General features: G+C 36.4%; 1 protein-coding gene across 1 annotated transcript in view; it reads right to left on the minus strand.

Annotated features, from left to right (window-relative positions):
• Positions 1–3,094: 3,094 nt before the first annotated feature.
• ROBO2 (roundabout guidance receptor 2) overlaps positions 3,095–12,925 on the minus strand; it is a 409,048-nt gene continuing 399,217 nt past the window's right edge. Inside the window, exons 29-31 of the mRNA XM_054392730.1 lie at positions 8,632–8,892; positions 3,949–4,149; positions 3,095–3,309 (exon numbers count right to left, since the gene is read on the minus strand). Of these exons, the coding sequence (XP_054248705.1) occupies positions 3,095–3,309; positions 3,949–4,149; positions 8,632–8,892 (677 nt within the window). The remainder of the gene's footprint in view (positions 3,310–3,948; positions 4,150–8,631; positions 8,893–12,925) is intronic.

Below are 12,925 nucleotides of genomic sequence, written 5' to 3' on the forward strand. Positions count from 1 at the left end.
CAGTCTATGTTATTATTGCCTGATTTTCCCAGTTCAGGTTTTCACATATTGACTCCTTACTCGAGGTCTTTTAACATAGATTTGAAATGTGAATATGTTTTATTTTTTCCCCAGTAAATATACAATACACACTTCAACAGTACTATTAACCAACTTCTTATGCCAATTGAACTTTGCTGCACTAACAATACCAATGAAACACATTAAGAGGTCATACTTTTTCGTGAACAAACTGTAGCCAATAAACAGTTTTTTTAAAAAAACAAATTAAAAAACAGTCTAAGTGCTGCCACAACATCCCTTTTCTTTAAACACATTATTCACAATAAATGTTTTCAATTTTTTTTTCTTAAAAAAAGAAGAATACTTCTTTTTAAATAGTAAATTAAACGGTATTTTAAAAAATATGTACTGTGGTTCATTGGAAGTACACTGTATAGAAAAGAGAGGGAGAAAAACGAAGAGACGTCACCTGTAAGATAATGGAGACAATTTGCGGTACACAACACCACCTTATGTAATATTGTAAGCAAATTATTAATGAACAAAAATGTACAGAAGCAGATGGGTAAGTTAGTGAATATCATGGTACTGCACAGCTTTAATACTGACACACATTTACTTTCCAGTGGAAGAGATAAAACACATATTTGAAAGTAATTGGGATGGCTTTATCAATGTCTAATGATACTGAATTTTGAATTGAATATAGTGAGTAAGGTGTTCCACCAAAGCTCAGCACAAGCTCTTGAATTAAAAGGAAAATAGTAAATCTACCAGTGACTGAGTTAAACGTTTTCCAGAAAATTAAATTTGAATTGGACCCAGAATAGTTTTCTTTTAATATGATAATATTAAAATAAAAACCTTACATATGTAAATGTGATGCCTTCTTTATCTTGCTTGAAAATTTGTGCACATTTTAAAGTAATACTTTTAACTACAATGGTTTAACAAGCAGGAAAATCACATATATTCATTGGTCACATATGTTAATAAATGCATACTTTTTTTCTCAACTTTTTTTTTGGTTTGTAACCTGCTAAATAACAGTCTCAACCTTAAGGATGTTAACTAGCATTTTTAAAATATTCAGTAGTGCTGAGTTATAGTTGATCGCTGTAGTGTTTTATCTTATCATGGAACAAGTTAATGAAATGAAAAGCAACATATATTTAGCAATGTAATTTACTTTTCTAAAACTCTGCCACTTCTAAAAGTGTTCTTAATACTGGTGAGCTCCAAGGCAATATATAAAACAACATAGACTGGTTATATGAAAGAGTATTCAAATGGAATCTTCTGTTCATGGTCAGATAACTAACAGAAATAAACTGCAGGATGCAACATTTAAATTGAGCATCAAATGAGTGGGATATCCACACACAATATTCTAAGAAAAGTTTGACAATTTACTGATTGAGATTTGAGAGGTACAGAAGATTTGGACAAAGTCATGAAAATTAATGAAGAGACAGAATGCTGTCATTAATGTCCACTTACAGAGTCTGGTTTATTCGAAAGTGTAAAACATGCGTTATTTCCTCATCATATTAGTGTTTGAAGCCGCTCACTAAAACACAGGTCAATGATTTTCTTTGCTTATATCCAACTATTTGGATGTATTGTATTGCCAGAAATAAACTTAATGCAAGCCAAAAATAATCTGACCGTTGCTTTCCCTCCAAACCCTGAAGATTATACTACAAATTTAGTAGATCCAGCTTCAGCTCTCAGACTTCAGGTAACAGAACACAAAAGTTTCTTTAGACTGCATCAAAACAATTAATGTCATGAATTTCAGTGGTGCAGCTCTATCCTCTATTGTACTGTACATGTATTGGAAAGGTGAAATAAGATACTCTGACATTTCAATTTTTTGGAAGCAGCCTGAATATGTCTTAATAATAAATTGCATCCTTAACAACTTACTAGGTATTCCTTGAGGTTCTATTGTTTATTTCCTCTGGGAAATCTCTGTCATATTTTGGGCTAGAGAAATTAATGGTAGCAATTCATTTAAAACTGCAATATAAAACCAGCTTTAGTGAAACACCTTAAGTTCTTTTGTTTGTAGCAAGGTTTGTTTTTCTTCCCCTTTACTTAATGGCATGGGATGGCTAAAAACAGATACTAAGGGCATCATTCTAGTGAAAAGGTCTGGGCCATCTCATGCTACCTTTAATTTTCATATTCACTCTTTGATCTGACACTTCCAACTTCTTGCCCCTTCTTAAATAGGAAGAGCCGCTATGTTGCTTGCTTTTCAAAGATTTAAATGTCTCTAATGTCTTCACTGACATCAGTTTTGCCTGTCACTTTCTTCTTTCTACACCCCAATGGAAAACCACCTAACACACTTCTTTACATCCAACGTTATCCAAAGTAGCTTACAGTATGTAAACCTTCTTCACACATTCAGTCTTCTTTTTTCTTCATGTCATGAGGAGTAGAGTTTTGTGCTTATCACCAAATAAAATTGCAGTGCAAACTTTAAACATAAAAGTTACACAATTAAAAGTTAATATATGGCACCACAGCCTATTAATTCACATATAGTACAACAGACCAATAAAAACAGACATGAATATGAACATAGCTAAAAAGAAGGTGAGTTTGCATAGCAATGCAACAAAAGAAATTATATACAGAAGGAAATCCTTTTCATCTTGGAGGGTGTTTTTTTCCTATCTTTTTTTTTTTTTATATACTCCTGACAAGGAATAGCTTAAGGTGTGTAGTGTATTAAAGAGAAGAACACAAGTAAAGCATCTGTGGGATATGTGTGGCTGTGTGTCTTTACATTGCATTTACAGTTCTTTTAATAGTACATAAATAAAGAAAATGTTCATTGCACTGTTTAGTGTCATCACTTCCATGAGTGTAGACCTGATGGTCCATCAGAGCAGCTTGCAATGTGTCTTCTCAACTACTCTATAGAGAGAAACAGAGAGAAAGAGGTTGTAATAAGGAGGGGAAAAAAAAAAAACAAGCACAAAACAAAGCCTATGGTAATATTATTGCAGCACAGGATACATATTCAATAGGTTGGGAAAAGGGAGTTAATTGCTTCTAAGATGAAAAGCAATGGAGGCTAAAATTCAGTGCATACCAACACCATATCCAAGACAGCACATTTCAGGGTTTGTGAATCACCACTGGCTCTTTTACAAGCTACTGGGCCGTAACTGTTGGGAGGTACTGTGGGTTTGACTTGCAGCAAACAGGAGGCAAACATGCCAACAGCTACATTGCTTTTACTTATTTTCATACCCGTATGCCTGCGATAGCTGGGGTGTTGGTATATTGCTTCAAACAATACAGTCAAACCTTTTGGCAACTGATACGACCATCATGTACACACTACTAATATGATTTCATACAAGGTTTAACAAATATTGAGTGATAATAGAAAAAAGTTTGGAAATTAATTCCCCATACCTGGGAAGTTAGTTAGGATATACAACCGAAAAAATGGGCTACACAGTCAAAAAAGAGTATGAAAGAGCAGAATACTTCTCATCAAGCAACAGACAGTTAAAGAGAAGGCATCACAAGCTTCCCACCACACCCAGCAAATTCAGCACCTTTTTCATTTGCTCCTCTGAGAACAACTGCCAATGGCATTCCTATGCTATCCTTTGCCAAGAAAATTCTCAATTACTAGAATTTCTTTTAAAATTTCCCCAGTATTTCACTAGCACATGCTAAAAGACATACTATGTAGATAACACAGCATGGCTTACACAGATTTGAACTAGTCCAAACCAAAGAGCAGAAGGACATTAATTGACTATCATCACAGGCTAAATACGTCAGAAGGCAAAAAGATCTGGGTAAAACTTAATCTCACGATCACTCTTAACTTTCTCCTCCCTTTACAACAGACGTATAATTTTCCCTTTTTGTCTATTTGAGAGTTTGAACTGTAGCTAGAGATAAACTTACATAATTCACCAGTAAACTGTCCTTGACTGTTTGATCCCACATAGCCTACATCAAGAAGGTCACTGGCATTGCGTTGGTGACCTCCTCGCAAGACTTCACCTTTTCTAGGTCCAGTTGATCCTTTAGAAGAAGCTGTTCCTGAAGAGCTGTGACCACCAGGGGACGGGAAGTTGGGTTTACTATATGGAACGAGTGCCTCTTCTAGAAAAGCAAAACAACAACAACAACAAAAAAGGCAATTAAATTCCTATAAATATGAATAAACAAGCTATTCTTATATGGACATCATACGCCCTCAGATATATGTCTTTTGCCTTGCTTTATAGCATGGTAATATTACCTAAGAAAGCACACAACTCAGTGTTGTATCCCATAGACAAAGACACTAGCATGAATTTAATCTTGCTTTCATGTAAACTCACGAGTTAGTTTGTATTAGTTATAAACCATCTATATTCATTATGAAGACCATGAATAGATCATGAAAGATACTTTAATGAAAAGACATGCACATGTAATTTCCAAAACAATGCAGCTATGATTAGATTTTTGCTTTGAGCCTACAAGAATGTGCTTTTGCCATTTTTTAGCTTAACTTATGGTAACATTACCTCAATCAATTTAGATAAAGAACTACAATATCAACTAATTTAAATACCTTTGAGCAGCTCAGTAATTTCTAACACCACAGAGCACACTGAAGATTTTTTTAACTGGTTGTGAATTACATTAGAAAATATTATATAATATTAATGCTTGTAATATTTGTGGTGTGTAAATCTTCCTGCAGCTTGTTTCATGTTTCATTATGAGCAAAAGGTTTGCTTTTGCAAACCTTTTGCTCACTTGGCTTCTTCCTCTGTGAAGACTTGTAGTAATGAACTGCTTGTGAGAGCAGGATTAATACCCATAAAGCATAGGACCATATGTCTTCATAAAGCATGAAGTAAAACAAGACATCACATCTGATTAGAGTTTCCAGGAGATATTGTTTTAATAATCCTAACCAAAGAAGCAAAACAACAGAACTGATTTAACACTGAAACAGATGCACTTTTTTCCCCCCTTTCCTGTATATGAGCCACTTTTTCTGCCTCAGAAGCTGAAGAAAGAGACATTGCTAAATATAGTTGGATTCAAGAAAGAATGTGAGTATATATGCTTAACCTTAAACACTGGAATTGCCCCTTCTGAAATCAGTGGGATGCCTCTTGCTTGAATCTTATATTTTTTAAAGTGAATCTGGGCTGAAAAGGGTCTCTTTATTTTGCTGTTCCTACTGTCTTCACTATTAAACAACCTGATGAGGAGAAACAGACTTTCTTTGACAAGAGGGTTGGAACACAGAAGAAAAAGGAGGTGGAGGTGGTTGGAAAAAAAGAGATGAAAATGCTTTTATTCACAATCTTGAAGCCTTTGCAAAGGCTGCAACAGAGGCACAGTTAACTCAGGGAAATGCAAAATGAGAACCAATTTGTGAAAGAAACCTAGGATTTCATTCTTTGTACCTACTGGCACAAGTGAGTAGGACACAGGAATACCCCATGTGATCTGCTATTGAACAGCACCCATTTGTATGGTAAATCTGTTGTAGAAGAAGTTAGGCAGCTGACTTCTTTCTCTGCTTAAGTATCTCCCTCTTACCCTGCCCAAGGAACCAGAATATTTGTGCTGTAGGACATAAGACCGTTATTAGTGTTTTGTGCTATGACCATGTGCTGTCCTTGCTGAAACATAAAGATATGCTTAAAAGACATAGGAAACCAGCATTTAACAGCCATAGCCTCCTAAATTATGCACTTATTCTTTATATATCAAGCCCTAACAACAGAATCAGAGGTAATCCTGTTTTCCAAAGCTGGCTGACTTATGGAATAGCCTGCATGAAGGCAGCAATAAAGCAAACAGCATAAATCAGTTTAGCAGGAAGTTGGATACATTTTTAAAGGATGGAAAGAAAAGCCACTAGCATTGCAAAAGATTTTGAAGATGACATACAGAAACAATTGATTTTTCTAGTTTGTGGACTCAGGATAGGGCCTCCTTTGGGTTCAATGAAATATTGACAAAAAAGAAGACCATGAAAAAATAAAAAATGCATTATCATTATGGAGCATATGGTGTGTTAAATTACCTGTTGTGCCCTCAGAAATAAATAAAATCCATAAAATAAGCAACTCTGACACAAAATAAAGACTAAGTTTTCCACAACATTCTAGCACATGAAAGGTAGTTGTCTCAAGTCGTTAGAGTGGGCTAACATTTATTAGACACTCAAAACAATGCCCCATCTCACAGGCCTGCAGAGAATATGGTGAGGATTGGCTGATGCCTTTCTCTTTGCAATACTTTAATGTGAAGATAAAATTCTAGCCCCTATGACATCAAGACATATATGTGCAACTAATTTTTCTATACCACATAAGACAACCAAAAGGTTTTTAATATCATCAAAACTATTGTAACTTGATCTAGCACCACTTTCTTTAGAGGGGTAGCTGAGAATGTCATATTTGATGTGCTCTAACTGCAGCTGCACAATGAAGCCATGGGCAGGAACTCACTGATCTTGTTTATACAAAAAGCAACCTGCGGAAACACGGTTCCCAGAAATAGGTAATTTTTTCTATTCAATTTCAAACCAAAGGTCTTGCTTTCAGAATTGCACTCACAGCTTGGTAATGAAGGCCTCTAAGCTGCAAATAGCTGTTTTCTGAAAGCCAACGCTAATAATAACACCTTTTCAAAATATATTGAAAACTGGGACAGGATAGATTTCCAGAGATCTTTGTCATTAGTAAAAGAAAAGGGAAGAAGCAGAATATTCTTAAAGCCCCAGAATTTGGACATATGAACAAGCATCACACATATGAGTAGCCTTTCTAAAAATCTAACAGAGAAAAGAATACAGAGGAAGAAAGCTGTAGCGCAAGAAGCTAGGATGAGAAGACAGACAGATATGAAGCTCTCCCACCTTGTGCACAAACTTTATGAACCTTTCCCATCAAAGTAAAACTGTGATATCTCCTAGAGAAATACTTTGTCATGCATAAAGGATATACTAGTTCTCTAGTCATCCTCAACTTGACAAGAACAAGATACCTCTAATCATTCTCTCCAGCCCAAAATTTAGTGCTTGTGTAGGGCACTGGAACTGTGAAGATCAAATGAGTTTTATTTATGGACAGATAGATACAAGTCCTGCAGGATGGGAATTCTATTACTGTATATATAACAGAATAACTGACAATTTCTATTTGTACACATATGAAGCAAAGAAAAGAGAGGGGAGTTCTTGCTAACCAGGCCAGAGAAGCGTCCTTAATAATTTACAAAAAAAAAAAAAAAAAAAAAAAAAGAAATGTATAAAGTATATTTGTGTATTTGATCTGTTTTCTGTGAGTTTGCATGTATTGTACATTGTAATTAAAACTGCCATTTCACTAAGTAGCAAGAATTTCACCCTCCAATTTTAAATTGCAACTTCACATCATCATTTCATAATGGGGACACCACTCACTTGTTTATGCAGCTGAAAGATTGTGGCATTTTAATAGTTCTATCACTGCTACAACTTAAAACACGGACTGTATTTAAAATACTTGCAATTTAAATATGGGTCGCAATATTTCCTAGGAGGACTCTAGTCAATAAATCCTGCCCCCAAGACAGGGGGGGGCTTCATACCACTATTTTTTATCACATTGTGATCGATACTAGTATGCTAGATTAACAACAAGCACCAACAGTAGAATACAGTCAAGAAAAAGATGAGTAATACGAGCACCACTTGCATTACTGTGGGAGCTACATACATGCATACTTGAAGAAACAGTGTAGCCCTACAGAAAGCTGTATGTGCTGTATAATTTTTTTTCTTTACATCTTCCTAATTGTCCTCTTGTATCACTCTATCGCTGGGATAGCATGTGATTAGAGGGTTAAATAAAATACCCTAGTGAGGGGACCTGAAAAAGCAGCTTTTACTTGAGATCAGGCTGAGAGAAAGGATCTGTGACTATCGTAGAACTACAGCTCTTGCTTAGCATCTTGTCCTGCACACACTTTTACAGACTCGAAATCCATTAGGAGATAAAGTCAGCACTCAGCAATGAGCAGGTCCTGCATAAAGGTGAAAACCTGCACTGTCACCTTTCTGGGCCTAAGAGATGATTGTAACATTGTCATAATTTTGAATAAGGAGAAGACAGGGTTTTAATTACAGCTGGACAGAATGTCAGTATCTCAGAGGGATCAGTCTTCTTGCAGACAAAAAGAACCACTGCCAATTTAGGAGCAGGTTCAAACAACTAGAAAATATGATCCTGTATGTGTAAATAAACACATCTAACAGAAAATACCGTAAAAATATGTTTCTCCCTCCCTGCCTGTCTGCAACTGTTCCTGTTTTTAGCACCACTATTCTTGACAACATTATTAATTGCCAAAGCGCTGCAAAGAATGCAATGATTCAGGCGCTAATGAGATCTCATTGCAGGAGGGAAACTCTTGGATCACAAGCTCTCTTCACTTTGTCTTTTCTTATTTTCCAAGCTAAGCCTCACCAGCACTGGCACAGAGGGGTGTCAGATGATACTAGATTCCTGTCAGACACAGAAACCCTCAGCCGAGAAGTCTCAAGAAGCCGTCTGCATTGCCTCGGCTGGTGCAGCACACACACACCTGATCCGAAGGCTTGTTTGTGTTGGGCTTTCCTGAAATCCTCTTGGCGGTCTGTAGAGCTTATCCACTCTTGGGTTTGCCGTTGCCACTCTAGTGATGTCCTAGCTTGCCGGTCCAGGGAGCTCTTTTTTTCATCTACGTTCGGTGCATGCTGCCTCTCAAGAGAGCTTCCTTTCCTTTCTGCCGAGCCTCCGCGCTGGCCGGGGACTATTTGCTGCCTTAAACCCTGACCAGGGGGCGGGTCGGGTGGTGGTGGAAGATCTAAAAAATGTGAATAAGATTTAGATAAACTAATTTTTTTTTAATTGAAACAGAAGGTCTATTTGATGCTGAAAAGAAAAATCCCTTGGAAACGGCATGAATCACTTCATTTGCTGATTTGAAAAGGAGGAAATTTCATGTTAATCAGCAATGTGTTTTTGACTTCTGCTAGTTTTTTATTCAGGTTACTCTGTTGCTAGCTCTTTTTAACTTCTGTAAAAATCAATAGGCTTTGAGCCATGACTTAGATTTCTAAGCATGGGACTTATTTTCTGTTTGGTATACTCCAGCTGGCTCTTTCAGTAACAGCAAGCAATTAAGAAAGGCTGTGAAAAACCGTCCTGTGCCAGAAGACAACTTTTTGGGCTTCACTTCCATCTTGAGTTTTAACCTCAAACCCTAACCATGTAACTTTACCAAAAGGAATAAAATTCCACAAAAATTTGGGGGAAAGTTATTCACAAAACCTACTGTCACTGAAAAAGCCTTGACATCTGTGAAAAATGCATGTTGAAATGGAACTGCCAAACAGGTGAGCATTTTGTTGAAGTACAATTTGAAAGTCCAGCCAAGAGCTAGACACTTCCCAGACAAATGGATGGCTAATCTTAAGTTTAGCAGTCTTGGAAATAAACCAATTAAAATACAATTCGAGCTGAACACTGAAAGATGTTTGCCTGGTCTCTAACTCCTGTCGTTTTCAAGTTTATCACTTGAGGTATAAGATGCTTGTAGAATTGAAGATCAAATCTCTAATCAAACTTATAGAGGCAAAAGTACATTTTGTTTATGAGTGCTTCACCCAGGGTAGTTATAGAATCTGAATAATTACAATTCTAAATGTAATATTTTCATGTAAACTATATGATAGAATTGTAATAGCCCAGAGAGCCTCAGATGATTTTAAAACAAAACCAACCAATCAACCAAAAAACAAACAAACAAAAAAAAATACAGGAAAGGGAAATGCCTTTAGTATTGTAATGAAAAACCTCCGTATCAAACAGCCATTTCATATGTACAACACTTGTTGATAATTTTGGTTTGGGACAATGTATAGCCCAAATATACCTGTGCAGTTCCAACAATTTCACTAAATCTACCTTAGTTTACACTATATATGGGTCTGTCCTGCTTTCTAGGCTTTTGTATCTTACAGTATTGTAAAGGTTTAGCAAGGAATTGAACTTGGCTCAATAGCAAACCTCTGCTCTGCCTTCAAGAAAATCTGATGTTCATAACTCTAGACTGAAACTCATTTTATAAATCGGTGAGGAAGCCATTGGAGGGAATTTATTTCAAAGTCCAGCTTTACATAATGCTACACAGACACTTTTTCATGTCCTTGCTGTTAAAGGTGATACTTATAGCTCCTAAATGGGGCAGAAATGCTTCTAAAGTTGCTGAGATGTCATTCCAGTCAGCATTGTCTCTTACAGATAAACGAGGACGTATGGGTTATTTGTATCTACAAGGCACAGAAGTTGTATCTAATGTTACTCTTGTAGCTTTGTTCACAGCTGAAGCGCTGTATCCCAGATTAAGTTATCTTCTGGATAGAACAGCCTTATAATAATCTGTCAGTGGACTTTGTGTATGCTTTATGTTCAGCACTAATTTATTGGAGAAATTTTTAGTTATGAATATAGATATGACCTTTCATGACAATGACTATACTTGAGTTACTGTAGGTGGAAGCAGGAGGGTATGGGAGCTTGCCAACGTTAAAATTGCTTTACAGTGTTGGATTCCAAAATGGCATCTTATAATTGATTTTATTACAATCATAACCAGTTAATGTACAGAACCACAACAATGGCATCTGCTTGTGCAATCTGAAATAGAGATTACTGAAGTTCTGATTTATAAGCACTTTATAGAGAGGCACTAAATAAAAAAAAAACAGTCATAACATGACAGCTGACAGTACAATTTTCCTAGATAAAATATTTCCCATTCTATGGAAAAAAAAAAGTATCACAGCAAAAAAAAAAAAAAAAAGTTAAAATTACTGTGGTGTTAAACTTCTTACTATACAGTACCTTTACTCAGAAATTGCTGACTAAGAGCTGCTACTAATTAGATACTAAGAAGATAGCAAGGTTTGCACTTAACCCATGCTGCGTATTCTAGTGCTAGATGCAACTCCTGGAATTACTGTAGATTTATGCTGCTAATCTACTGTTAACCTGATTCTTGCTTTTACCCACCTGCAAAATGGGCACAACGATTGCCCTATGTAGAAGTGAAATGAAAAACTATGTTTGTAAAGTTCTTTAGGTGTTTTAGATGTGTGGATGAGTTGAAATGGAAAAAAAAAATCTTTTAAGGGAGCATCACACAATTCTAGAAGAATTACATGTACTATGGAATTAATGTAAGATGGTTCCAGCCTGCGTACAGACTTACTGAACTGTGTTAGACAGGTCTGAGATCTATGTTACTAAATTCTAGCCAACCATCATCTGACTAAACCATTTGCTTTTTCACCTTCTTGCTTGGGTTGATTGTCACAGTAACACCTACCTTTCCTTTCTAATAAAAGAAGCTGTAGGACAGCTTTATATGGCAACATAGCTTTTTATTTGCACTACAACTTAAATCCTGTAGTGCGAATCTTCTGTGTTAGGTAAATTACTACACATGCTCTGTTACCTAGCCTGGGCACATATAAAGACCCTGTGTATCTGGAGTTACAAGTTTTTTTTCCTCCAGTGCAACAGAGAACAGTCTTGCCTTCCCTTTCCTCTCACTTCCCAGCCAAACATATCCTTATGTGACTGTGCATCTGCCTCCACACACTTGCAAGTATGTACGTACATGATAGTTAATAACTGCTAAAAAAGGTGAAATAGAGATCAGATGTTTAGTAGTCTCAGTCCCTAACAGACTTATTACCACATAGAGGCAAGCCAATTCAGTCTATCACCTCAATCACTTTAGGGAAGTTTTGAACCTAGAAATTTAGGGACTTCAGCAGGATTTTCAGTTAGGATATCCAGAGTGGTATCACTGATTGTCATTGTACTTCCATCTAGATTACGTTTGTCTTCCAGGTGCCAGATAAAACACCTGAAAATTCACATTGAGCTAATAACTTACTAGGCCAGAGGATTGTCATACAGACTACTACTTGCAGCCTTTGATGGCAGGATTATCAAACCTCCAAGGCAATTCATAAGTGCATTGGTAGGGAGGTAATGATTTTACTGACTTAGTAATGGAGGGACTCTGATTGAGAAGCTCTAGGACATCAGAGTGCCTGATAAGTGGCAGATGGCTGTTTGGGATGGGATTACTCCAATCCTCCTTTAGAAGAAAGAGAAGTAGCCAAATGGTTCAGACACCAGTCAAGTTTTGACACAGTCTCTCGTTGTTAACTGAAAAAGCAGCAATGTACAGAACCTATAGGTTTAAAGACATCCTGCATCAGTGATTTGTTTTCCTAGGGGTAGTAATTCCTGGGACATTTACTAAGTCTCTGAACCACTTTCTAGCATCAGAGTTTTACAGTGACCTAAGATGATTTGTAATACATGATAGCAAGTCAGTGACAGACTTTTTAACTCCTAATCATATTTTCCTTCTGCCTTCTCTTTATTTATTTTAAACATCATGCTCAGCTAAGGAAGAACTTTTGACTTCAGTCACACAGTTACCATGCCATCACCTACATGACAGTTTGCACTGTTTTGCAATTCACAAGCACATTGTTTCAAGGAAAACAAATTACTTCTTGAGCACTACAAGTAAAAACCTCCTATTTCTATTTTTGTGGCAGATTGTGAGCTCAGAATGAAGACTTTTACCATCTGAGGGTTTCAAAAGGTATTCTTCTGATGTGGGTTTGCTGTTGATTCTGTGGTCTTTCAGGATGCAGAAGTTAAAAACTAAGGTGTACATCAAGACAAATATGAATACTTAATCTAGAGTTAATCTCTAGAGGATTATGACCTGTGACTGATGAAAAATGAAGAAGCAGGCTTTTAGGGGGTTTGGGTGGATTGCTGTCAAAAGTAAGAATATGGTTGTA

The sequence above is a fragment of the Indicator indicator genome, chromosome 1 (assembly GCF_027791375.1).
Source record: "Indicator indicator isolate 239-I01 chromosome 1, UM_Iind_1.1, whole genome shotgun sequence".
Taxonomy (NCBI): Eukaryota; Metazoa; Chordata; class Aves; order Piciformes; family Indicatoridae; genus Indicator; species Indicator indicator.